A 27,281-nucleotide genomic window follows, 5' to 3' on the forward strand; every position below is an offset into this window, starting at 1 on the left:
AGCATTACCACCAGCTGAATTTGTAACTGGCTAACAAACCATACTCAATGAGTAATCTTTAATGGGTCTAAAGCTACATGGAATAGAAGAGGGAATTTATCTAATTTTCAGATACTAAGATGACATGAGTAGCCAACACTCTAGGTATCTTATGATTTACATGCATGTATCTTATGCATGTACACTGTGAGCTTATGCACTGGAGACAAATTCCTTGTGTGTCCAATCACACTTGCCAATAAAGAATATTCTATTCTATTCTATTCTATTCTATTCTATTCTATTCTATTCTATCTCCATTATTCTATTCTATTCTATTCTATTCTATTATCTCCATTATTCTATTCTATTCTATTCTATTCTATTCTATTCTATTCTATTCTATTCTATTCTATTCTATTCTATCTCCATTATTCTATTCTATTCTATTCTATTCTATTCTATCTCCATTATTCTATTCTATTCTATTCTATTCTATTCTATTCTATTCTATTCTATTATCTCCATTATTCTATTCTATTCTATTCTATTCTATCTCCGTTATTCTATTCTATTCTATTCTATTCTATTCTATTCTATTCTATTCCTATTCCTATTCCTATTCCTATTCCTATTCCTATTCCTATTCCTATTCCATTCCATTCCTTGTGTGTCCAATCACACTTGGCCAATAAAGAATTCTATTCTATTATTTCCCAGTCTATTAATCTGTTAAACCTCCTCCCTTTCCCCAAGCCTCGATCCCATTGACTGCCTGGCGAGTCCAACCCAAAATAAAAAGCCCAAACCCCAAATAAAAAAAATAAAAATACAGCGCTGTCCCTTTAAGAACGGACCATGACATCATTTCCCTCCCCTCCCGCCCCCGCCCTTCTCCCTTTCGGCGTCTTCTCCACCGAACTTGACACGGGAAGTCCCGCCTTCCGCGGCGGTGGGGGGGGAGGAAAAAACCAATCGCCGGCGGACCGCCGAGCGGAAACGCCGCCCGTTTCGCGAGAGGCCGCTGAGGCGTCGCCGCCTCCGATTGGGCGAGGGCGCTTGTCCATCTACCTTTGTCCCCTCCTGTTTGCCTCACCCCCCCCCAAGCTAGGGTGCGCGGGGTTGGGTGGTGTTTCCCTGGGCCCGGCGGCGGAGCTCCAGCGGGTGAGGCAGGCGGGCGGTCCAGAGTCGTCGCTCGGCCAGGCAGGCCCAGCGGCCCCCGGCCATGGAGTCCTACGATATCATCGCCAACCAGCCCGTGGTCATTGACAATGTAAGGCCCGACGAGCATCTGAGGGGAAAAAAAAGGAAAAAAAAAAGGCCCCGCCCGGCGAGGCTGCAGCAACGGCGGCTGAGGAGAATGAGGTGGTGCCGGATCTGGGTGGGGCCTCGGCTCTGAGGACAACGGGGCCCGGCATGGAGAGGCTCTCCGGGCGGGGAGGTTGAAGGGGAAGATGGGGGGGGGCAACGTTAAGCCAGGATGCCAAACAAACCCCGAAACTTGGTTTGTTTTTGGGCCCAGCGGGTCGTGTGGATGCCCGGGATGGATAAAAGGGATGAAGATCTGTGAGGGATGATGGAAGAGATGGAAGAGGCCTGGCAGGAGCCCCCGACGCTCTTGGAGGGCTGGGATTAGTCAGCGGAATCGGGCAGCCCCTGCCTGGAATGAAATAGGACTTTATTAATTATTATTATTATCATTATCATCATCATCATCATCATCATGACTTATTGATATTATTATGATTATTATTATCATTATCACCATCATGACATTGATATTATGATTATTATTATTATCATCATCATGACTTATTGATATTATTATGATTATTATGATTATTATCACCATCATCATCATCATGACTTATTGATATTATTATTATCATTATCATGACTTATTGATATTATTATTATTATCATTATTATCACCATCATCATCATGACTTATTGATATTATTATTATTATTATTATCATTATCATTATCATCATCATGACATTGATATTATGATTATTATTATTATCATCATGACTTATTGATATTATTATGATTATTATCATTATTATCATTATTATCATCATGACATTGATATTATGATTATCATCATTATCATTATCATCATCATGACTTATTGATATTATTATTATTAGGACTCATTGATATGATTATTATTAGGACTCGATATGATTATTATTAGGACTCTGATTGATATGATTATTATTATGATTATTATGATTATTATTAGAACTCTTGTTGATATGATTATGATTATTATTAGGACTCTGATTGATATGATTATTATGATTATTATGATTATTATTAGGACTCTTGTCGATATGATTATGATTATTATTAGGACTCTTATTGATATGATTAGGATTATGATTAGGACTCTTGTTGATATGATTATTGTGATTATTATTATGATTATTAGAACTCTTGTTGATATGATTATGATTATTATTAGGACTCTTATTGATACAATTATTGTGATTATTATTATGATTATTATTAGAACTCTTGTTGATATTATTATGATTACTATTAGGACTCTTACTGATATGATTATGATTATGATTAGGACTCTTGTTGATATTATTATGATTATTATTAGGACTCTTATTGATATTATTATGATTATTATGAATATTATAAAACCTCTTGTTGATATTATTATGTTTATTATTAGGACTCTTATTGATATTATTATTGTGATTATTATTATGATTATTATTAAAACTCTTGTTGATATTATGATTATTATTAGGACTTATTGATAGGATTAGGATTAGGATTAGGACTCTTGTTGATATGATTATGATTATTATTAGGACTCATTGATATTATGATTATGATTATTAGGACTTGATATTATTATGATTAATATTATTATGATTATTATCTATTTTTATTCATGAAACATGAGATTCGAGTCCACGGAACGTTTAAAAACGTGTGGCAAGTGATGCCACTGACTGGCACTGATGGTTGGTAGGGGTTGCTGCCAGCTTGTCTTAGGCATCGACCAAGTAGCTTCTTTATGGTTATAGTTATTTGCTGTTGTTAATAATAATAATAATAATAATAATAATAATAATAATAATAATAATAATAATAATAATAATAATAAATAATTTTTAAATGTTCAGTTGACTTGAGTTGTACGTTTAATGAATAAAGTATATAATAATAATACTAATAAGCATCAGTTAGCACTAGTCAATGGTATTTGTAATGCATTTTTGAATGTTCAGTTGACTGAGTTTCATGTTTAATGAATAAAGTATATAATAGTAATAGTAATAATAATAATAGTAATAAGCACCAGTTAGCACCAGTCAACGGTATTTGTGATGCATTTTTGAATGTTCAGTTGACTGAGTTTCATGTTTAGTGAATAAAGTATATAATAATAATAATAATTAATAATAATAATAATAATAATAATAAACACCAGTTAGCACCAGTCAGTGGTATTTGTGATGCATTTTTGAATGTTCAGTTGACTTGAGTTTCATGTTTAATGAATAAAGTATATAATCATCATCATCCAGATATTCAGGTTGGGTTTGACATTTTTGTCTACCTATCGAATCCTTACCAATGACCCGGGATAGCCAAATCTGGATGTTTGACAGCGTTGTTATTATTAACTTATTCATTAAACATGAAACTCAGTCAACTGAACATTTAAAAATGTATCACAAATATTACTGACTGGATACATTTTATTATTAGTATTAGTATTAGTATTCATCACACAGTGAACCAGATGTTCAGACTGGGTTGGGCATTTTTGTCTACCTATTGAGTCCTTACCAAGGACCTGGGATAGGCAAATCTGTATTATTATTATTCAGGGTGGATTTGATTTAACTCGAGTTGATTTAAATCACAATTTAAATCATGATTTAAATCACTAATAAAAAGGCTTGATTTAAATCAACTCGATTTAAATCATAATTTTTAAAGAGCAACTGTCATCTCTGCTACTCCTTTGACCCACTGTTGACTCACCGATAGTCCCAGTGTTGCAGAATACACAGCCTCATGCTACATAACTAAGCTCCATTTCAGGCTGAATAAACTAAATTATTTATGTATCTTAAATAGAAAACTATCTTACGATAGATTTTTACCCCAAAAGTTTTTTATTAAAAAAAATCTGATTTTTTTGATTTTTTTAAAAAAATCATTGATTTTTATCCACCCTGTTATTATTACTACTACTATTACTATTATTACTATTACTATTATTATTCATCACACAGTGAACCAGATGTTCAGACTGAGTTTGGCATTTTTGTCTACCTGTACAGTATAGGAAATGTGTGTGAGAGAGACAGGCATCCGTGTTGATCATGGTTCCTACTGACTATTTCATTTCATTCATGCATTTTATTTTATTTTTTGACAGTGGTAGTTGCCCTGACCCAGTTGCTCTCTAGGGCTCTACCTGATAGGACTGTTTCCTGTCCTTAATTTCCTTGGGTTATTCTTATTATAGTACCTGCTTAAAGAATTGCCACGGCTTGTGTTGATTCCTCTATTTTCTTACGGATGCTTTCCAGGTGAGCCTGAGTAAATGATGTACATATAGAATAGAACCGTGATGGCGAACCTATGGCATGGGTGCCACAGGTGGCACAAGGAGCCGTGTCAGTGGGCACGCGAGCGTTGCCGTAGCTCAGCTCCAGCGCATAGGCGTGCGCCGGCCAGCTGATTTTTGGGTCTTCCAGTCCCACCGGAAGTTGGGAAATGGGCTGTTTCCGGCCTCCGGGGAGGGGTGGGGAAGGCTGTTTTCGCCCTCCCCAGGCTCCTAGAAAGCCTCTGGAGCCTGGGGTTGGTGAAAAACGGGCCTACCGGGCCCACCGGGCCATCATGTGCTAAAAGCGGGGGGGGGTCGCGCACACGGGGGCAGGGCTCATTGAATTATGGGTGTGGGCACGCATGTGAGCGACCTCCCCACGCTCCCGGCACGCAACGGCAAAAAGGTTAGCCATCACTGGAATAGAATAATATCTTTTATTGGGCTAAGCGTGGTTAGACACACAAGAAATTTGTCTCCTTGTATGTCTAAACACATGTGACCAAATGAAGTGTTCTATTCTACTCTATATATAAATCTCTTACTGAGCTTTGATCATCATTCAAAATCCTAGTTTATTAGCATAGCCCATAACTTGGTGGCCCTCTAGTCGTTCTTTATGAGGAAGAGCCCAGTTTCAATCCCTACTATTAGTTAATGACGAATGAGTGGGTGGGAAAAGGAAGGACCAATCTTTGTGTAACAACCTGATGGCCAGCATAATAACGTATAGCACTGTGAAGCATGGAAAATAAGTACAGGTAGTCCTTGACTTACAACAGTTCATTTAGCAACAGTTCAAAGTTACAACAGCCCTGAAAAAAAGTGACTAATGACCATTTTTCACAGTTACGACCTTTGCAGCATCCCCTTGCTCATGTGACCAAAATTCAGATGCTTGGCAACCGGTTCACACTTACGACCCATTGCCGCGTCCTGTGGGATCACGTGATTACTTTTTGCAACCTTCTGATAAGCATGTAAAGTCAACGCGGAAGCGCTTAACAACCAGGTTACTAACTTACCAATGGCAAGTGATTCACTTAACAACCGGGGCAAGAAAGGTCGTAAAATGGGGCAAAACTCACATAGCACATGTCTCACTTAGCCACAGAAATGTTGGGCTCAGTTGTGGTCGTAAGTCGAGGACTACCTGTAACTGGATTCTCTAGTTGTTATATGTAAGGTAAGTTAGCATGAGCTCCTGTATTGCATTTATGGTAAGCTCATGAAGTGGATTGTCTAGAATAACTATTGTTTGAAAGGGGTGCCTCCATGTTTTCCCCATCGTAGCTCAGTTGTTTAACCAAAACATTATGCTGACCAATGGCATAAAAATATTATAAGTTAATGCCGTTGTTTAATATAATATAACTTTAAAATAAACCTTCCTGAACTTTGGATACGTCAGTGTTTCAGAATTCTAGCCAATATGGACTAAGGATATTTTATTTTATAAGGATCTATATCGTCAAAGGAATTAACACAAATAGGTGTGATAGAATGACTTGGCATTTGAATAACTGCATGAAATAAAGATGTGTCCAGATCTTAATTTAGATGCAGTTTTTGTAGGATCCCTGAGTTGCAGACAATTGTATGATCTGCATCGCCTTTATCAACTAATACCAAAATCTACATTATAGTAAAGGTTGTATAATTAACGTTTAGCTCTCAGTACAGTACTGACCATGTTAGTAATATTATTAATATTGAAGAGTCTTTCCTTTGAGAATTAACAATGATATTAAAGTCTGCATATTCCTGAGAGATGAGTTCAGATTAACTCTTGTTTTGGAATGTAGGGAGTGAAACAGCATTTAGAGTTCGTCGGGCGTGTCAGATTTTTCCACTCTCAATTTCTGAACATTAGAAGTGCTCAAAAGTTGTGACCATACAATCCTTGGGGATTGTAAAGATATTTGGGTTCCTTTAATGTAATTTAGATGCTCTTGGTAAGTACATAAATATAACTTTTTAACCTTTTGTGGCAACTCAAAATCTACTGTTTCCTAATAAGACAGATTATCTGTCTTATTACTTCTTTCTTCAGTTATGTATGTTGGATGAATTATTTTCAGTGTAATTCCTAGAAGATGCCTTAAGTTAGGTCTGTTAGAGATATGCAGAGCTTCAGATGAGTTATAGAAAGTTGCGTGTTGTACAATCAGGGTAAAAATGCGGTCCTTTTATATACCGTATTTTTCGGAGTATAAGACGCTCCGGACTATAAAATGCACCTACCTTTTTTGGGGAGGAAAACAAGACAAAAAAAATCTGCTTCTGCCTCCCAGCAGTTTGCCTCCTTGCAGCAAACAGCCTGCTTTAGTTTCATTTTCAGCACAGCCTGATTAGCACAAGGAAAAAAAATCTGCCTCCCAGCAATTTGCCTCTGCAGCAAACAGTGGAGGCCCGCGTGGCAATAGGCAATGGCAGTCCCTGAAACAGCTGAGGGTCGGGAGGCCGATGGACAATCAACTGCTTGTGCTAATCAGGGTGTGCTGAAGCTGAAACAGGCTGTTTGCTGCAAGGAGGTAAATTGCTGGGAGGCAGAGGCCAAAGGGTGGGGGTCGGTGGGTAGGCGGGGCGACATTTGGTGTATAAGACGCACTCAAATTTTCACCCTCTTTTGGGGGGGGGGAACTGCGTCATACTCCGAAAAATACGGTAGATGCTATGTTGGTACCCTCATGGGCTCCAAAGCACCTTTTTTTGCAATTGAAATCAAAACCATCCACTCATATATTCTTCATTTTTGCCTTAGCCTAAGAAGAAGGCGATGGCAAACCACTTCCCAAAACGTTGCTGAAAACTGCAGGCTTATTTATATATAATTCTATACAGTGTGTCACAGAAGTGAGCACACCCCCTCCCATTTTGTAAATATTTAAGTATATCTTTTCACGTGACAACACTGAAGAAATGACACTTGGCTACAATGTGAAGTAGTGACTGTACAGCTTGTATAACAGTGTAAATGTGCTGTCCCCTCAAAATAACGCAACACACAGCCATTCATGTCTAAACTGCTGGCTGTTGTGACTCCGGCCCCCGAGCCCGTCTTATCGGAGGGAGAAGACTCCGAAAGTGAAGGAGAGGAGTTGGCAAGGCCTCCCTCTCCAGGACCCTCCTCTCTGGCAATGCCTCAGGTGTCTTCTGCAGGAGAAGAGATAGGCCAGGAGCCAGGCATTTCCGAGCAGCCGCAGTTAGACAGCGATGGAGATAAGTCTTGGCTGGATCCCTAACAGCGTCGGAAAGACAAGCGCGCGCAACAGAGAAGGAGGCGTGCCAGAGATTAAGCTGAGTCACTGGACCACACCCCACAGGGGATAAAAGGGGGTGTGGTGGCCATTCAGGCTTTGTGACGGACAAAACTGAAAGCTAGCAAGTCATTCTGCATTTCTGGAACTTTGTTATATGCTCTGCTTGGACTGATTTTTTTGGACTGGACTTGACTATTCTTTGGCTTTTGTGGACTTTGATGTTTTTGGTTGGAGGAGATAACCCTCCCTTTGTAAGTAAAGACTGTTGGCAAGCAGCCACTGGGTTGCTGCCAATTCTGTTGTCAAAGGAAATTCTTGTCTGTTGGTTTATTTTAACTCTTGGTCGACTGCTGGTGTGCGTGTGTGAGACGGGGACAGAACACTGGCAACAAAAGTGAGTACACCCCTAAGTGATGACTTCTGTGATATACTGTATATTATTTCTATATATGAAGATTAATAAGAATATCCCTTGGCTGCGTCTTTGGTTCTAGGAAAACGGATGTCAAATGACACTTTGTGAGTTCATAATGGCCGTGAAATTTGGACCCCCAAGATTTCCTGAATTCTTACTTCAGTTTCCGGCTGCAATTGTATGGGTGCACATGGGTAGGGAAGTACAACCAGTTGGATTTAGTGCAGCTTTCTTCTCAGCATAGGTGAATGACATAGTTGTGCTGGCGGTGAAAAGACAACTTGTCCATAATTTGACATTCACATGAATTGGATTTGTTGTGATTTTATTGCTAGCTCTGGACTTTTAAAAGTGGACTACAAACCTATTGTACATGTGATGGCCGATCCTCGGAATCTCTGTTCCACATTACATTCGTATGTCCCCACTACCGAGACATAAGATCAAGATTCATTTCTCCTATTTCCCAGAGATCCCCTGGTTCGCCTGATCTGTTCAGCCTTTATTTCGTACTCCAGGACACAGACCCCAATATAACTCCAAAGGTGGCAAAAAATTTTGCTGCAGTCGTGGCTGAAAAAAAACGAGGGAAGAGACGGGTAACCCCTACGGCAGAGGATCACTAGTATTGTTAGTACAGAGCGTATCTAAGGCAGTAGATGGTGTACTGTCACGTGATCTATCTATATTTGTAAAATATACTCCCCTTCTATGTGTATTTTAATTTGGTCTCTGACCGCAATAAAAAAGCTTACTTACTTACTTACTCAGTGCCAGTTTTAGGCCAGTAAGCGACGTGTGGCAAACTTTTCTCTGCTACCCAGTGTGTTTTGAACCAAAATGTCTTTTGCCTTGCTGTTGATGAGGGTTTATTTATTTTTTTCACACAGGGTTCTGGAGTAGTTAAAGCTGGCTTTGCTGGAGATCAGATTCCAAAATACTGCTTCCCAAACTAGTGAGTATCGCTTCAAAACTCCTTGTCTCATACGTTGTTAGGTGTAGAAAGTTGGGAACAAGAGGGGGGGGCTGGGGGGGTTAGGGTTTGATGATAAATTTTAAAGGGTTCCCCAGTGTAATAGTATGTGGGAATTACCTTTGGAAATGGGGCAAACAGCCAAGGGAACAACTAGATAAAAGGCAGCTTGGACCCACAGCAGAAATGTGCAGGGTTGCAGGAACCCTCCCTAGTTTCTTGCGCTGTAAAGGAGATGCCGGGAAAATCATCCTTTCAGATTTGCAAGATTCAGTTAATGCAGGGGTGGGCAAATGTGGCCCTTTTACAACCTGCGGACTTCAACTCCCAGAATTCCTGAGACAGCCAAGCTGGCTCCGGAATTCTGGGAGTTGAAGTCCACAGGTCGTAAAGGGGCCATATTTGCTCACCCCTGAGTTAATGTAATTTTACAGTGAAATTGAATTAGGTCTAATTGTATTTTTGGTCTGGTTTACCTCGTAAGATTGACACATGTTCATGTGCAGAGTGATAATCGCTCTCTTTCTTGCTAGTGTGGGCCGCCCGAAGCATGTCCGCGTTATGGCTGGAGCGCTTGAAGGAGATCTCTTCATTGGACCGAAAGCAGAGGTAAAATCCCACCCACAGTATCTCTGGGATACCCCCTTCTGGTACCAAAGGTGGTACAGACCCAAAAGGGCCGCAAAATCCAGAGCCACTCAGTCTTGGCCAGGTTTCATTTGAACCCTGTTCCCCACCTAAAATGGTAATTCGACTTGATTTTTCTCTTTATTAATTAAGAGTTTTGCTTATAGCAGTAGCACTTAGACTTATATACCGCTTCATAATGCTTTTCAACACTCTCTAAGCGATTTACAGAGTCAGCATGTTGCCCCCAACAATCTGGGTCCTGATTTTACCAATCTCGGAAGGATGGAAGGCTGAATCAACCTTGAGCTGGTCAGGATTGAACTCCTGGCTGTGGGCAGAGTTAGCTTTCAGTACTGCCTTTTAACCACTGAGAGAGAGAGAGAGAGAGAGGGAGGGCAGGCAGGCAGGCAGGCAGGCAGGCAGGCAGGAAGGAAGGAAGGAAGGAAGGAAGGAAGGGAAAAAAATAGCAATAGCACTTAGACTTATATACCGCTTCATAATGCTTCTCAGCACTCTCTAAGCGGTTTACAGAATCAGCATGTTGCCCCCAACAATCTGGGTCCTTATTTTGCCAACCTCAGAAGGATGGAAGGCTGAGTCAACCTGTCAGGATCAAACTTTTGGCGGTAGGCAGAGTCAGCTTACAATACTGCATTCTAACCACTGCGCCACCAATGGACCTTATACTACAGAAAGAACAGATATATAGCTAGACGATGATTTATTTAACACTCATAGGCAAATAGGAGTTTTAGAGAGATTTGGTGTGCTTTGCAATAGGCCACCTTTGAACTTTTCTGTTGCGTCCATGTAGACAGAGGTGATATATTTTGGACATTATCTGTTCTCCCCACCCGAGGGGATTCCTCTTCTGGCTGCTGGGTGCCATCCTCTGTAGCAGAATTATTTCTCTTTCTCCTGTAGGAACACCGAGGGTTGTTATCCATCCGGTACCCCATGGAGCACGGCATTGTCCGGGACTGGAACGACATGGAGAGAATCTGGCAGTACGTTTATTCCAAAGACCAGCTGCAGACATTTTCAGAAGAGGTAAAATATGTTGTCCCTGGCTCATGAGTTCAGGTGGAGATTTTGTAACCTTCTGTGTTTGTTTTTAAATTTTAATATTTTTTAGAAGTGATGTGTGTAAGCCAGGGCTGTCCAGCCTTGGTAACTTTTAAGTCTTGTGGACTTCAATTCCCAGAATTCCCCAGACAGCATGTAGGTGTCACGGTTCTACCCTAATTAAATCATGAGCCTCGAGCTGGGACAAAACGTTCACGTCAAAATGCATTGAGTACCAAATTCTTCGAGTTTCAAAGCAGCTGAGTACCAAGGTACTGTGTACCACTATATAGTGCAGGGATAAGGGAATTGGAGCCTTAAAGATCTTCTGGTAGTTTCCTAACCAGTAGGTGTGGAAAAACCACACTTGTGGTAAAGGGGTGGGTTCCAGAGCTTTCTAGAACCTGCTTCCTGCTGTAATGTAAGCCTGTTTTGTCTCTGGGTGGTTCAGATGCCAGAGGAAACCTTTGCTCCAACCTTGGTTCCGATTAAACATGTTCCTGAAGAACACAACGTTGTGAAAAATGTGGTGTCAGGGTACCAAGTAACACACCCAACGAAAGAAAACTCTGAAGCTTGAGTTTCCTCAAAGTTACATTTTATTAGAGATGTCATATTGGCACGTCTGGGGAAACCCGAATCTGAGAGCTTCCAGGGTTTCCCCACCCAAAAGAAATTCCAAGTCCCTGCCCAACTCCCACGTGTCCATCACATGGTCGAATCCAAGCACCGTCCCAACTGCCTCTCAGTTACATCCGTCCAGGTGCAGGGCAAGATGTCCTTGACTCTCTGAGAAAGGAATGTTATTTTGACTACATATCACCCACAGCTCCACACAATCCCCCCACTTCCCAGTTTCCCACAGTAGCAAATGTGGCAGGTCTGAAGGCCCAATGCAAAAAAGATGGCTTCCAGGCCTGGCACGTGGTTTAATAGAGAGGCCCTTAACCTTCAATGCTGTACTGCGTCACATCGTGTCCTTAGGACAGTGAATAGAATTCGCTTTGCTGCAATTTTAGTGCCTTCGTACTGGATCGGGCCTTTTCAGTGCCTGGGTGGGATGTCCGATGGGAAAAAGGGGCTTGTAAACATTCCATCAGTTTTGGGACATTGATGTGGACCCTCCGTTTTCCTTCCAGCATCCTGTTCTCTTGACGGAAGCCCCCCTAAACCCCAGCAAAAACCGTGAGAAGGCTGCAGAAGTTTTCTTTGAGACTTTCAACGTCCCTGCGCTCTTCATCTCCATGCAAGCTGTCCTCAGTCTGTAAGTGTCTATGTAAGAGATCTGGACCATCCTGGTTAAGTTTGTCTCAAATGTGTTTTTTTTTTTTTGTTTGTTTGTTTTTTCAAAAGGCAACTGGACTTTCCTGGGTTTCTTTTCCTTGAAAACATTTCACTTCTATTTCACTTTTATTAGGGAGTAATGCTGAAAAAGAATGGTGTTTGAGGGTGTGGAAATGAAACTTATCTATGATTTTTAATGTTGGTAATATTGTAAAATTATTGGATTATACATCAAGAAAAAGGTCTTTATATTTAGGAAGATATAAAAGAGAGGTTGATGAATTTGTAAAAGAGGAGTTAAAGAGCGTGAGGGCGTTTTGATCTTTGTAGTTAGTTAGTATATTTTAGCTTATGCTTGTTAAATGTAATACCCTGTTTTTGCCCTGGGAAGTCGGGGGTGGGGGGGTGGGGAGGGAGGGAGGGACAAAGGTTGGGTTGGGATAAAAGTGTTGAATAGATAAATGTTTTAATAGAAAAGTAAATGTGAGGGAAATGTAATAATAAATGAAATGATAATATTAAGATATGACAATTATTGGAGGAGTAAGATGGAAAAAAGATGTATTCAGATGACATATTGACTGATAGATTATATATTGTATGTTTGTTTATGAAATAAAAAACTTTTTTAAAAATAAAAAAAAACATTTCACTTCTCATCCAGGCAGCTTTTTTTTTTTTTTTTTTTTTATTTATATGCCGCTCTTCTCCGGAGACTCAGGGCGGCTTACAGTGCGTTAAGCAATAGCCTTCATCCTTTTGTATATTTATACAAAGTCAGCTTATTGCCCCCACAAACTGGGTCCTCAATTTACCTACCTTAGAAAGGATGGAAGGCTGAGTCAACCTTGAGCCTGGCGAGATTGGAACCTGCAGTAATTGCAGACAGCTGGTCTTAATAACAGGGTGCTTTAGACCACTGTATTATCAAGGCTCTTTTTTTTTGGATGAGAAGCGAAACGTTTTCAAGGAGAACACCAAGGAAAGTCCAGTTGCCCTTTTCGAAAACCTTTTGGGAACTCAGCCTGTAAGTTTCTAAATGCTGGAAGTGTGGAGATTCAGACAATTGGCAACTGACTCATATTTATGACGGTCGCAGTGTCCCGGGGTCCCAGTGATCCCTTTTGCGACCTTCTGAAAAGCGAAATCAATTGGGAAAGTCAAATTCACTTTATTAACCAGGTTAATAATTTATCAACTGCAGTGGTTCACTTAACAAATGTGGCAAGAAAGGACGTAAAATGGGGCAAAATTTGCTTAAGGACTACCTATACTGCAAATGAGGGACGCGGTGGCTCAGTGGCTAAGACGCTGAGCTGGTCGATTGAAAGGTCGGCAGTTCAGCGGTTCGAATCCCTAGCGCCGCGTAACAGGGTGAGCTCCCGTGACTTGTTCCAGCTTCTGCCAACCTAGCAGTTCGAAAGCAAGTAAAAAATGCAAGTAGAAAAATAGGGACCACCTTTGGTGGGAAGGGAACAGCGTTCCGTGCGCTTTTGGCTTTGAGTCATGCCGGCCACATGACCACGGAGACGTCTTCGGACAGCGCTGGCTCTTCGGCTTTGAAACGGAGATGAGCACTGCCCCCTAGAGTCAGGAACGACTAGCACATATGTCCAAGGGGAACCTTTACCTTTTTATATTGCAAATGCATTATTTTAGGAATTGTCTCATGATGTATATTGATATTGTCTCATGATGTACATATTCCTGGTTTTATGGTTGGTTTTAAAATTTGATATTGATTTTAATTGAAATGTTTTAAATTATGGGCCAAATTTTATTTAATTATTTTAAATCTATTTTAACTTTTGTGTACGAATGTTTTATATTTGGCTGTTCACCGCCCTGAGTCCAAAAGGAGAAGGGTGGTATAGAAATCTGAAAAATAAATAAATAAATAAATGAAGGAAGGAAGGAAGGAAGGAAGGAATGATGTGAAGGAATAACAGAGTCTGAAAGAAATTTGAGTCAGGCCCAGTCTTTGTGCACTTGATTCCTTAGCCTAATGCAGGGCTCCCCACCCCCTGGTCCGTGGACTGGCGCTGGGCCGCCACATGCCAGAAACCGGGCCGTGCAAACAAGCAAAGCCCCATCAGGAGGATGCAGGCAACATGCGAAACCACGGCCCCTCCAGTCCGCAGAAAAAAATCTCCATGGAAACGGTCCCCGGTACTCAAAAGGTTGGGTGCCGCTAAAAGGCCTAATGGACTGACCACCCCATCTCCCTCTGCCTTCTTCCAGTTATGCCACAGGCCGCACCACGGGAGTCGTGCTCGATGCTGGCGATGGCGTGACGCACGCGGTGCCCATCTACGAGGGCTTTGCCATGCCTCACTCCATTATGCGGGTCGACATTGCCGGGAGGGATGTGTCCCGTTACCTCCGCTTGCTGCTACGGAAAGAGGGCTACGACTTCCACACTTCGGCCGAGTTTGAAGTGGTCAAGACAATAAAAGAGGTAAGGCCCAGGGAGAGTCTGTAGAGATTCTCAGTCATCCAAGTTACGGTTGTCCCAAAGGTGCTTTTTCAGGAGGCAACTGGACTTTATAGCAATAGCACTTAAGACTTATTTACAGCCCTCTCTAAGCGGTTTGCAGAGTCAGCCTCTTGCCCCCAACAATCTGGGTCCTCATTTGACCCACCTCGGAAGGATGGAAGGCCGAGTCAACCTTGAGCTAGTCCGGATTGAACTCCTGGTTGTGGGCAGAGTTAGCATGCAATGCAGCATATATATATATATATATATATTTAAATTTGATTTATATGCTGCCCTTCTCCGGAGACTCAGGGCGGCTTACAATGCGTTAAGCAATAGTCTTCATCCTTTTGTATATTTATACAAAGTCAGCTTATTGCCCCCATAATCTGGGTCTTCATTTTACCTACCTTAGAAAGGATGGAAGGCTGAGTCAACCTTGAGCCTGGGGAGATTTGAACTTGCAGTAATTGCAGGCAGCAGATGTAAGTGGATGTTAATTAGTCTGCTGAGCCACCAGAGCTGGTCATTTGCATCCTTTTAGAGGATCGTTGAGGCCACTTGGAGGTTTATCTGTGTCCTCAGGGTCACCTGAGTGGTGCAAATGGTTCCTGTAGTCTGCAATTTTTTCCCCTCTGGAAATCCATTCCTCCTCCCACACCATTCAAGGGGTGTTCATCCCAACTTGCATAGTTAAAAGTCTAGAGATTCTCAGTCATCCAGGTCATGGTTGTCCCAAAGGTGCTTTTTCAGGAGGCAACTCTTGTTTTTCTTGGAAGACGTTTCGCTTCTCATCCCAGAAGCTTCTTCAGCTGTGACAGGATAGTGGGGAATGGAAGGATCCAGGGGAGAAGGGGAAATACGTGGATTTATGGGGGCTCTTTGCCCTCACTGCAGTTGGGACAGGGGTTTCCTGCTGTGCCGGTAAATGGAAGCGTTGAGCATCTCACAGAAGGGAAGCTTCAGCCGGAGATGGTGTTAAACTGGCGATCGCGGTTCCCGATTTGTCTTGGAAGCCACTGTTCAACAAGAGGTTTCTTTGAAGTGTCCATCAGACGCTGAAGGAGGCAGAAGCTGTTTCTGACTTTCAAAGCAGCTGCCTTCAGCGAGCGGAATGCCTGCCATGGAAGCTTCAAAGAATTCCTTGCCTGTGAAGTGGCTTTGCTATGTCACGCGGATAGGAACGCAAGCAGCCCTGTTGATTTGAGTAGTGGGGCTTCTTCAGCAACCAGCGCGTGGTGTCTGTGAAATAGGATAAAATACATACAAAGCACAACAGAGAACGTCAGAGCCACACCATTTAACAAATTAGGAGCCTGGATAGCTCTGTGGACAAGGCACTGTAATTTAACACCAGCTGTTTGCAATTAAAGTAAGTTCGAATATTGCCAGGCTCAAGGTTGACTCGGCCTTCCATCCTTTCTAAGGTAGGTAAATTGAGGACCCAGTTTGTGGGGGCAATAAGCTGACTTTGTATAAATATACAAAAGGATGAAGGCTATTGCTGAGCACATTGTAAGCCGCCCTGAGTCTCCAGAGAAGGGCAGCATATAAATCAAATTAAAAAAAAAAAATTAACAGATTTGGAAGGGACCTTGTAGGTCATCCAGTCCAATCCCCCGCCCAAGCAGGAGACCCTACACCATTTCTGACAGATGGCAGTCCAGTCTCTTCTTGAAAGCCTCCAGTGATGAAGCTCCCACAACATCTGAAGGCAACTTCTGTTCCATGGGTTGATTGTTCTCACTGTCATAAAATTTCTCCTCATTTCTAGGTTGAATCTCTCCTTGGTCAGTTTCCATCCATTATTCCTTGTCTGGCCTTCGGGTGCTTCAGAAAATAGCTTGACCCCCTTCCTCCTCTCTGTGGCAGCCCCTCAAATATTGGAAGACTGCTATCCTGTCTCCCCTGGTCCTTCTCTTCACTAGATTAACCAGGCCCAGTTCAGTTTGAAAATGAGCAATCCCAGCAGACTTTTGGTATGAGATGGTCCAAGATCTTGCCCGGTGCCTTGGTCAAGTGAAGGAGGAGAGGCTTAACTGACCTCCCTCCCCACCAGGAAGGACCTACGAGGAGCTTCTCTACCTGGTGGCTTCCAGGGCTAGTTCAGGTGATTCACATACTTCCTTCTTCCCTACAGAGAGCTTGCTACCTGTCCATCAACCCTCAGAAGGATGAAGCCTTAGAGACAGAGAAGGTGCAGTACACGCTGCCCGACGGAAGCACTTTAGATGTAAGTTCCTGAATTAAAACAATGTGTGTTGTTCCTGAGATGTGAAACCACCTATTTCAGTGTGCAAGAGGAGCACTATGATGATTTTTGTTTTAAAAACAAAAGCGTTATGAGTTCCTAGCTAGGCATCAGAGACTGGTTAATTCATTCATATTTGGTAAGGAGAGGGGAGGAACCTTCTTCCAGCTTACTAATGTTTATGACCGAGCAATCCTGCTGAAGCAGAGTTGACCTTGTGGCTTTTTGGGACAGATTGGTCCATCCCGATTCCGAGCTCCTGAGCTGCTTTTCCAACCGGACCTAATAGGAGACGAAAGCGAAGGGATCCATGAAGTGTTGGTGTTCGCCATCCAGAAATCTGACATGGACCTGAGGCGGACGCTGTTTGGGAACATTGTCCTGTCTGGAGGATCTACGCTCTTTAAAGGTACTCGGTTGATGCAGAGGCGGTACTTCCCACTTGTAACAAATAATAGGTAACAGAACCACAGAGTTGGAAGGGACCTTGGAGGTCTTCTAGTCCAGGCGTCTCCAACCTTGGCAACTTTAAAATTTGTGGACCCCTTTCCCTACCCCACCCCACCCCCGCTCCTGGCACGCAATGGTCAGGTAGGCCCGTATTTCTTTCTCACCTGGCTCCAGATCCTTTCTATGCATCTGGGGAGGGCGAAAACAGCCTTCCCCATCCCCTCGGAGGCCCTCCAGAGGTCTGAAATGGCCCATTTCCCAACTCCCGGTGGGACAGGAAGTGACATTTTTTGCTGTCCCCAGCCCTCCAGAGCCTCTCTAGGAATCTCCTCTTTCCCCAACCTTTGTGCAATTGCACTGTACACTAAATACGCAAGAGAGACAGACCAGCCCCCTTCTTCTGGGTCTCCCTACCTTCGCACGCACCCCTCTCCCTCCTCTTTCCCCAGCCTTCCTGAGTCCCAAAGGTGCTTGGGGAAAAAAATACCTTTGGGATAATCATGACCTGGAAGATTGACAGTCTCCAACAGACGTTTAGCCTTCCTGAGCTTGTGCTGTAAATCAGCACCCTCATCCCCAATTCGGGTGCAGCCTGCGGCCTCTCAGCCCCCCCCCCCCCCCACAGCACCCTTTACATCTTACCTGGGGTTTTCTCTTGTTTCCTCTTCAACAACTGACACACCTTGTGTTACCATGACAACCGGAACTGCCTGGATTGCCACTGCTAAGTATAGGCATGACATTAACACTTTCTAAGTGCATCACTTAGTGACGGGAATCCCAGTCCCGATTGCAGTCCTAACTCAAGGACTACTAGCTGTAGGGGAAAAAAAAAAAGAAGCTGCCTAAACTTAAGTATATTGTTAGAAATTTAAGCAATAAAACAGGATAGTAAAAAGTGGCATTTGTTAATTGCTTGTTTTTATTTTTAAAATTAGAATAATTTGATCTCTAAGCATTCAAGATGACTGCCTGATAAACAGTGTATGTGTGTGTGAGAGAGAGAGGGAGGGAGGGAGGGAGGGAGAGGGAGAGAGACTGAAGCTGGGTGCCAATTTCCCTGAATTCCACCCAGAGGAGTCACAGGTAGATTTAGTCCTCTGGATGCCCTGAGCACCTCCTCATCGCTGGCCGAGATTTTATTCTGGCGCTTTAAGAGGGTGTTAACTTGCCTTCTCGACTCTTTTAAGGTTTCGGGGACCGATTGCTCAACGAAGTGAAGAAACTCGCTCCAAAAGACGTCAAGATCAAGGTAAATCGACGGGGGGGAAAAATGTTACATTTCCAGCCCTAATTCCATTCACGAGGGTAAACTCAAGTTTTTTTAAAAAAGCAAACAAACCCTAAATAACCTCATGGGGGTTATTTAGAACGAAATGGTTGTAAGTGGAGGACTTACTTTTTGCCTGGAGGGTGCAGACTCCAAAACGGAACCTTAGATCTCTGAGCTTTTCTTAGTTCTAGGTTGCTTCTCTCCCTGATTAGTTTCCACCCGTTGCTTCTTGTCCTGCCTTCAGGTGCTTTGCAGAATAGCTTGACTCCCTCTTCTTTGGGGCAGCCCCTGAGATATTGGAACACTGCTATCATGTCTCCCCTGGTCCTTCTTTTCATTTTCTTTTTTTAATCAAGTTTTATTGGTCCCCCATTCACCCACATCTTTTTTTGAACAGAGTATTGGCCACATCTTATCTTATACAATTTTATCAAATTCAAATACATTTTACTCAATTATAATTTTTGCCACAATTTTCTTTTTTTCCCTTTTTTTAATCATATCTCAATATTTCTTTGCTTACTTATATAAACAACATCTTCATTCGCCCTCAAATTCTAATTTTCTTGCTTATTCATATTTATTCCCTTTTATTCTTTAACAATTCATTCTTTATCTTGTGTTTGTTCGGGGTTGCCTTTCTTCCATTTCATCTTTTTTATTGTACAGCAATCTTTCTTCTCCAACCTACCATCTCCCTCTTTTCTTTCTTTCCTACTTTCTCTTCCCCTCCTCTTCTTCTCTTATCTACTTCTCCTCCCCTTCTTCTCCTCCTCCTCTCTTCCCCCCCTCTTCTCCTCTCTCCTACTCTAATTTCCCTTCCCTTCCTTCCTCCCTACTCTTCCTTCCCTCTCTCTCCTTCCTCTTCCCTTCCACCTCGCTTCTCCTCATCTCTCTCTCTATTGCTGTATTTATCTTCGATTTTGAAATTGAAAAATAGTCCTTCTTTTCATTAAACTAGACATACCCAATTCCAGCAACCGTTCTTTATATGTTTTAGCCTCCAGTCCCCTAATCCTCTTTGTTGCTCTTCTCTGCACTTTTTCTAGAGTCTCCACATCTTTTTTACATTGTGGCGACCAAAACTGGATGCAGGATTCCAAGTGTGGCCTTACCAAGGCATTATACTGTAAAGTGGTATTAACACTTTGCGTGAATTTGATTCTATCCCTCTTGTCTAAGCATGCTTCTGTATTCTCCTTTCCAGATTTCGGCTCCTCAGGAGAGATTATACTCAACGTGGATTGGGTAAGAATGTTCCCCTTCCTCACCCTAGGTGGTTTCCATCAGGAGCCCCAATGTAGTAGCCATGTTTTATAATGATTTAGCTTTCCTGAACAGGAATGTGGTTTATTTGATTTTTCATTTAGTGCCCTTTGCAAATTCGGCCATTGTGCTTAATTATTCAGCAAACCATGTTCAGGTCTAGTTTGTGAATCCGGTCTTCTGCTAGACAAACCACGGTTGGATGAGTTCACGCAATACCTTAAACCAGAGATTTTCAAATTGGGAAAGGGGAATAAACTGGATTGGGTTTGTAAAGACTTGAGCACTAGAAGAATGCAGTCTGGGTTTTCCTCAAGTTAAGCCAAGACCTTTACTTTTGTCGTCATTGCCAAACCTAGATTGCTGTCAGAATTTGCTCTCATTGGTCCCGGAGGAGCTGACGGCAGAATCTGAATTTTGAATTTTTTGTAAGGAACAGATATTGATTCAAGATAAGTGTAGAGTGAGAGGGAAAAGTAGCTGTCCCAAAAACAAAATCTTAATTTTAGCATTTAAAAAAAAAAAAAAACCAAGCAAACTCATCCTTCCTGCTAAGAGATAAACTTAGCATTTGGATTGGTCTTTTTTCCAATGAAAATAAAACTTTATTTTATAAAGTTACAAAACTCTTTTCACATTTCGTTGTTAAATATAAGTGATTCATTGTGTTTTTCAAATATCTCAAGCTCAGCCCCAGGAAGTCATTGCTGTGGTTTAATATGAGGGCGAGAGAATAATGCCTTCATTGTTTTAAGGGATGATGGCAGTTCAGAGTTGGAGAGCCTCTGGCTTCCCATGTCATATTAGTTCAACATCCTGACTGATGATCCCAACGAAAGCAAGCACACTCGAGACCTACCAACGTCTCAGCATAAAAGCTTTATTATTATTATTATTTTTATTATTATTTTTAAAAAAAATTTTATACCGCCCTCTCCCGAAGGACTTGGGGCGGTGAACAGCCAAAATTAAAAACACACAATACAAACATTAAAATACTATCAAAACGAAATTAAATTTATCTTTGGCTTCCCCAATTTACAAACCCCTTACCCATAAAATTCCCCAATTAAAAGATTTTTAACCCAGCCCGGCTTGCTGAAATAAAAAAGTCTTGAGGTCCGGGATCAGTCGTATCCCTGGGGGTAGCTCATTCCAGAGGGCGGGTGCCCCCACATGGAAGGCTCTTCCCCAGGGGGTCGCCAGCCGACATTGCCTGACCGACGGCACCCTGAGGAGGCCCTCTCTGTGAAAGAGTATTGGCCGGTGGGAGGTTATCGGTGGCAGAAGGTGGTCTCGTAAATAACCGGGCCCTAAGCCATGGAGCGCTTTGAAGATGAGAACCAATACCTTGAAGCGCACCCAGAAGACCACTGGAAGCCAATGCAGCTCGCACAGGAGAGGTGTCACGTGGGAGCGCCATGTCGCCCCCATAAGTACCCGCGCAGTCGCATTCTGCACCAGTTGGAGCCTCCGAGTGCTCCTCAAGGGGAGCCCCATGTAGAGAGCGTTGCAGTAGTTCAGGCGGGAAGTGACGAGGGCATAAGTGACCGTGCATAAGGAGTCCCGATTTGTTATTGAGTACATTGTTTTGGCACCATTGAAGGCAAAACCAGCTCTACCTAATTCCTGTGCAAACACACATAATTCAGCATGAAAATCCCCTCCCACCCTCCGTATTAGTGCAGGTCACATTATCCAATTGAGTGTTGTTGTATTGTTATGAGAAAATGTCTCTGGCTTTGGCTGACACCTGCAGGTGTGTCCTTGAGTCTCAGGCCCCTCCTCCTCGAAGTCTGGACTCTGCATATTTTCTCCCCCGTCTCTTTCAATTGCTAAGTGTGAAACATGTGTCAAGGGACTTTTGCCCAGTTTTACGACCTCTCTTGACACCGTTGTTAAGGGAATCACTGCCGTTGTTAGCAACAACACAGTCGTTAAGTCAGTCTGGCTTCCCCCTTTGACTTCGTTTGTCTGAAGGTCTCAAAAGGGGGATCACGTGACTCGGGGACATGCAACCGTCACGAATAACATGCCAGTTGCCAAGCGCCCAAATTTTGATCGCTTGAATTTGGGGATGCAGCAACAGTTGTAAGCGTGAAGTCGTAAGTCCCTTTTCTTCCAGTGCCGTTGTAACTTCAAATGGTCACTGAAGGGATGACCATAAGTTGAGGACTACCTAGGTTATTTTGCCAGCTCCTTGATTCTCCTCTTGTCTTCTCCCTCAGGGGCTCCATCCTGGCCTCGCTGGACACGTTCAAGAAGATGTGGGTCTCCAAGAAGGAATACGAGGAGGACGGCTCGAGGGCCATTCATCGAAAGACATTCTAGGACAGGGGCCGGGGGTGGCAGCAGCAGGAAGCAGCAGCAGCTGGGGTCTTGTCTCTTCTCTCGTAATCCTTTCTTGTCCAGGGCTGCTCCTTTCCCTTCCTTCCTTCCTTCCTTCCTTCCTTCCTTCCTTCCTTCCTTCCTTCCTTCCTTCCTTCCTTCCCCTTTTCCTTCCTATCTTCCTTCCCTTCCCTTCCTATCCCCCCCCACTTCCCTCTCTTAGTACCCCTAAATGCATGTTGCTAGCAGGCACCTCCCTGGGAGGAGGTGTTGCTCTTTCGAGGCCTTGTTTGGGGGGTGGGGGTGGGAGGGTCCTCGCCCCTTGACCTGGGAGGGACTTTTGAAGCCCCTTCCCACCTCCCGATTCCCCTCCCGAGCAACCCTTTTGCTTTGCCCCAGTGCTTACCTTGGGCTCCAGGCAAGGAGGAAGGCTGCCCTCTTGGCAAGGAAGGGACCCTGACCTCCACCTTCCTAGCCATCCGCACATTCGACGCCTCTCGGGGGGAACCAGGAGTGTCCATGCCTCCGGTCACCAAAAAAAGTCAGAAAGCTCTTAGGGAAGATGGCATCTTAACAGCTGCTGCCCTGCTTGCCACCTTTTGTCAACCTTACCAAGGGCCCCTTGATCTCTGGGGGGAAAAGGGACATCAAAAACGTTCTTCAGCCTGCCCTCTAAAAAAATATCTTCGGTCCACTCATCAACCAAGGGGCCTCTGAGAGCAGAGCAATGGTGGCCTCGACATAAGCCCAGCTTCTTCCCTCTCAGAAGCCCCTTCCCCCAGTCCAGCCCCCATCCTGACATTTAAGGAATAGGAGACTCAGAGGTCCAGAGGGATGTCTGAACGCCCCTTGGAGAATAGGACACGGACTGAGAGTCACGGACTTTCCTCCGGTGTGTCTCCTCTCGGGAATTTGGGATCAGCTCCAGGGATGGCATAAGCCAAGTTGGAGATGGCATAAGCCAAGCCAGAGAGGAGGCAGGCAGCTTCCCCATCCCCCTTCCCTGTCCTTCTAAAATAAGTAGTGGGAAAAGAATACGGAGAACCAAATCTCGGTCTGGTTCAGCTAAATAGGAGGTGGGAAAGGGCTGACTTGCAGCGTTGCGTAGGCTATGGGAGCGGAAGCATCCCATCCTTGGGGGATCTTTAGGAGTCTCCCCTGAGCTGGAGATGTGGGGAGAGGAGTTGAGGTGGCTGCTGGGAGGAAGAGGAGGAGGAGGTAGGAGGAACCTGGAACATTTTAAGACTGACCTAAGAAATAAGACAAACCTGTCCTGAGCGCATTCTACACAATATTGTCGTTTTTAGTTGTTTTTTCCCCACCCCATGTCTGGTTTGGCTCTTAATACCTTGATACGTGCTACCCCCCCAACTTCTCCCAACTCTTGTGGCTGTGCATTGCAAATGGCCGTGCCTCTCTTTGGAGGGGAGGAGGGGAGTAGCCTTCATCTGTGTGTATGAAAGCTGCCAGCTCTGGATCCCATCCCTGCCTCCCGGACCAGCTTTCCCAAACTTTCCAACTGTGTTGAGTTTCAATTCAACCCCCCCCCCTCTGCGCCAACCCGCCAGGCCTCAGCTGAACAGCCTAAGAGTTGCTCCCCAGGCTTTGCAGGACAAACCCTGTCTCCCCCTCCCCATCCGCTCTGCGCGGTGACCCCTTTGCTTACTGCCTTTTCGGGGAGCTGGATAGTGTCGAGAGTCCAGAATTCAAACGGTTTTACTTAAAAGATAGACCAGTTGAAAGCCTGTCTGGTTTTGCTAGCTGGGGGTGGGTGGGTGTTGGTGAAAGGGGAGGGGGGGGCAGGTTTCCAATAATTATCCCAACTGCCCAGCAGCTAAGAAGATGAGCTCTCCCCTCTTCACTTCGGCTGTGTTGCAGATCATGGCCTGGGAATAGCATTCAGCGTTTTTAATGTGTACGCAAATGAATTTATTTAAAAGAAACACTCTCTCTGTTCCCTTAAAATGTGTACCTACGTTTGTCGGCTTCTCCATGTTGCTCCTCTACAATAACTAAACCAAATTGGAGGCAGAAGTGCCCCTCTACTTTCCCCCTCTCCACCCCCACCCCCACCCCCCATCCTTTCCCCATGAGATCCCCCTGTCTGGGCTGCAATGTACAATAATTTAACACAGTTGCCTGTATTTTTATTTTGTAAATTCATTATACTAATAATTATAAATTAACCGCCAGTGGCTTGGCGTGCGTCTGGAGGCTGCTCTGTTCGCGGTGGAAGAAGGCGCCATCCAGATTGTGGCGGGAGAAACTGGCTGCCTTTTCAGATACTGGGACTAGACCCGTCTTCGGCACTCGGTGCTCACGGAGCATGTTAGAACTCCTAAATTTTTCAAGAACGGTGGGGGTGGGGTGGCCCTCCTTCCTGTGTACGCTCCGTTGCAAAGGTTGGGCTAAGGAAGCTCTTCGGTTGCACTTTTCAGAAGATAAGTCTAGTCCACCTTGCTTGGACTTTTACCAAACCACAGTTTTGCCACATGAAGGGTTGACGCAAATCACTAGAAGAGATAGGAGGGAGCTGTTGGATTAATTAAACAATCCCCTAAGGCCGTGATGGCGAACCTATGGCACGCATGCCAGAATGGCTCACAGAGCCCTTTCTGTGGGCACATGCACCGTTGCCAGCTGCTCTTCTGGTTTCGGGCACACGCTGGCCACCTGGTCTTCACAAGTGCCAGAGTGCTGGAAAATGGCCTGAAAACGGCCCAAAAAAACAGGCCATTTTCGGGTCATTTTCAGGCTGTTTTCAGGCCGTTTTTGAAAAAAAGGCTGAAAAATGGCCTGAAAACAGCCTGAAAGTGGCTTGAAAACGGCCCCCAAAATGCCCCCAAAACAGGCCATTATTCGGGTCATTTTCAGGCTGTTTTTCGGGTTGTTTTCAGGCCGTTTTCGAAAAACAGGCTGAAAAATGGCCTGAAAATGACTCGAAAAAAGGCCTGAAAAGAGCCAAAAAACAGCCAAAAAAACCAGGCATGAGTACACTGGCCAGCTGGTCTTCGATTTTCCAGTGCTCCAGCGCGCACACATGCACATGCGTTCCAGTTTTGGCACTCGGTGCCGAAAAGGTTCACCATCACTGCCCTAAGGATTTCCTGATGCTGCAGATCACAGCGAACGCAAGAGATTGAATCTCTTGAGTCTGTCTGCTCTTTCCCCCTTCCTGCAGGGCCGTCCAGACGCTGCAGCAGAGTTCACAATCTCCTGCGCACGAGGTCACTCTCACTGCCATCATTTCTTTCTTGGTTGACGGTGGTCAGCTCGGCTGTGGTCGCTTCAGAAATAGGCGTGGAATTAGACGAGTGTTTCTCAGCCTTGGCCACGTTTTAAGACATGCGGACTTCCGACTCCCAGAATTCCCCACGCATGGCTGGCTGGGGAATTTCAGAAATTGAAGTTCACTGGTCTTAACATTGAATTAATCATGGCTTGTCCTGTGTGACTCCTGACTGCAGGATTTAAATTTCAGAAAAAAACCCAATGTTGAGGATGGGGTGAATTTGGACTTTCAACCCTCTGACCAGGGATGGGATGAGCCCTTCCAGCTTCAAAGTCTGGTCCCAGTATAACTAATTGCACTTTTCTTCTTGGTTATTCTGCCCTTGTTAGCAGATAATCATACCCTGTTCGGAAGTTCCTTTTGGAAAGGAAGTTAAAAAAAAATATATGTTGTCTTTTAAGTACTTTAAAAAGGGTTTGTGCTTGTCTGGCTTCAGGTGAGCTGTGTCTGGAATAGTTCGGTGATGTGAAAACAGGTATGAAAAAGTCATTTACAGGGCTGGCTATGTAGCCAATACAAAGAGTTGTTTGTGTGACCATCTCCCATTTACTGGGGAGGAGGGGGAGAGAAGGCAAATATATCAATAAATACATGTCAAAGCAACTATTTCAATTATTTAGTTTTTAGTAGACGTGCTCTTTTGAAATGCAGTTATGGATCAATACGGTTTAGTGGATCTCCATGTTAAGGGAGGATAGTAGGACTGAATTAAACGCTAGAGAATAAAGTATAATAAAGGCTGGAGCTTAAATCGATTGGCCCCTAGCAGGACGATGCTTTTCTCCGTATGACGAAAGCAATGCGCGCTCACATTGCATCTGCAGTTCCAACACTCGAGGGTTGGGATTTAGGATGCTGCTTTCATTCTTTGAAAATCCCTTGAATGCCTCTGGTGGCTGGTTAAGAGTTAATTGGTCAAAGGAAATTTGGGGTTCACGCAGCACATTGGACAAAAAAAAATTGATAGCAACAGCCCCCCGAGAGCTGGCTACCAGTCCGTTACCAGGGCATCCTCTGAACTGAGGATTTCTGCAAGCTTCTAGCCCCAGATTGATGGGAGAATGCCATTAACAGGAGAAGAAACCATCTTCAGGATAGCAGTTGCTCCCCAATGTTAAGTTAGACCACACGGGTTTGGATTTAGGGTTACCTGTACACACCATCCCCCTGGGTGTGACTTTGGATCAAAACATTAAATTGCAATACAGCCATAATTGGGGCCATAATTTCCATTTTCTCTCATTGTGAGCCTGATTTTACAGTAATTTTTAAGTGAATCCAGCTTCCCCAATAGCTTTTTTTTTTTTTTGCCAGACTCAAAAATGGCAATTACATGATTGCACAATCCTGCATACCGATTATAAATGCAGTCCTGTTGCCAAGTGCCAGTTGTGCTCATGTGAACCACAAGAGGGGATAATTAAGCGTCTAGGCCAGGGGTCTCCAAACTTGGCAGCTTTTAAGACTTGTGGACTTCAACTCCCAGAATTGCTGGCTGGAGAATTCTGGGAGTTGAAGTCCACAAGTCTTAAAAGCTGCCAAGTTTGGGGACCCCTGGCCTAGACCATCGCTTTTTTGAAAGCTTGTTAGAACATTGAGCCCTCATAAGTGAGCTGCAAATTGAGGACGACGTGTAATTTCATTTTATTAAATTTCATTTGTCCAGTTTTAGGTATTTTTATTTTAAAAGTTTATGGAATCTATAAGCCAGCTGGTTCTGTCCAGGCACCTTCTTGTTTTGCAATC

At 43.7% G+C, this 27,281-nt stretch overlaps 1 protein-coding gene and 1 long non-coding RNA gene across 2 annotated transcripts; one reads left to right on the forward strand and one right to left on the reverse strand.

The window, feature by feature from the left end:
* The first annotated feature begins 1,094 nt into the window (after positions 1-1,094).
* ACTR1B (actin related protein 1B) lies at positions 1,095-26,138 on the forward strand. Its single transcript, XM_034435215.3, has 11 exons — positions 1,095-1,252; positions 9,138-9,202; positions 9,754-9,829; positions 10,775-10,900; positions 12,055-12,179; positions 14,441-14,657; positions 16,816-16,908; positions 17,161-17,335; positions 18,567-18,628; positions 19,857-19,897; positions 22,144-26,138. The coding sequence occupies exons 1-11, from the start codon at positions 1,205-1,207 to the stop codon at positions 22,244-22,246; spliced, it is 1,131 nt and encodes a 376-aa protein (XP_034291106.1). The 5' UTR covers positions 1,095-1,204; the 3' UTR covers positions 22,247-26,138.
* Positions 10,555-18,084, reverse strand: LOC132709541 (uncharacterized). Its single transcript, XR_009620573.2, has 2 exons — positions 18,019-18,084; positions 10,555-10,830 (listed from the first exon to the last, which is right to left on the reverse strand). It is a non-coding gene; the product is annotated as an uncharacterized LOC132709541 (long non-coding RNA).
* Positions 26,139-27,281: the final 1,143 nt, after the last annotated feature.

The sequence above is a fragment of the Pantherophis guttatus genome, chromosome 9, assembly GCF_059756535.1.
Source record: "Pantherophis guttatus breed Tessera chromosome 9, ASM5975653v1, whole genome shotgun sequence".
NCBI classification, from domain to species: Eukaryota; Metazoa; Chordata; class Lepidosauria; order Squamata; family Colubridae; genus Pantherophis; species Pantherophis guttatus.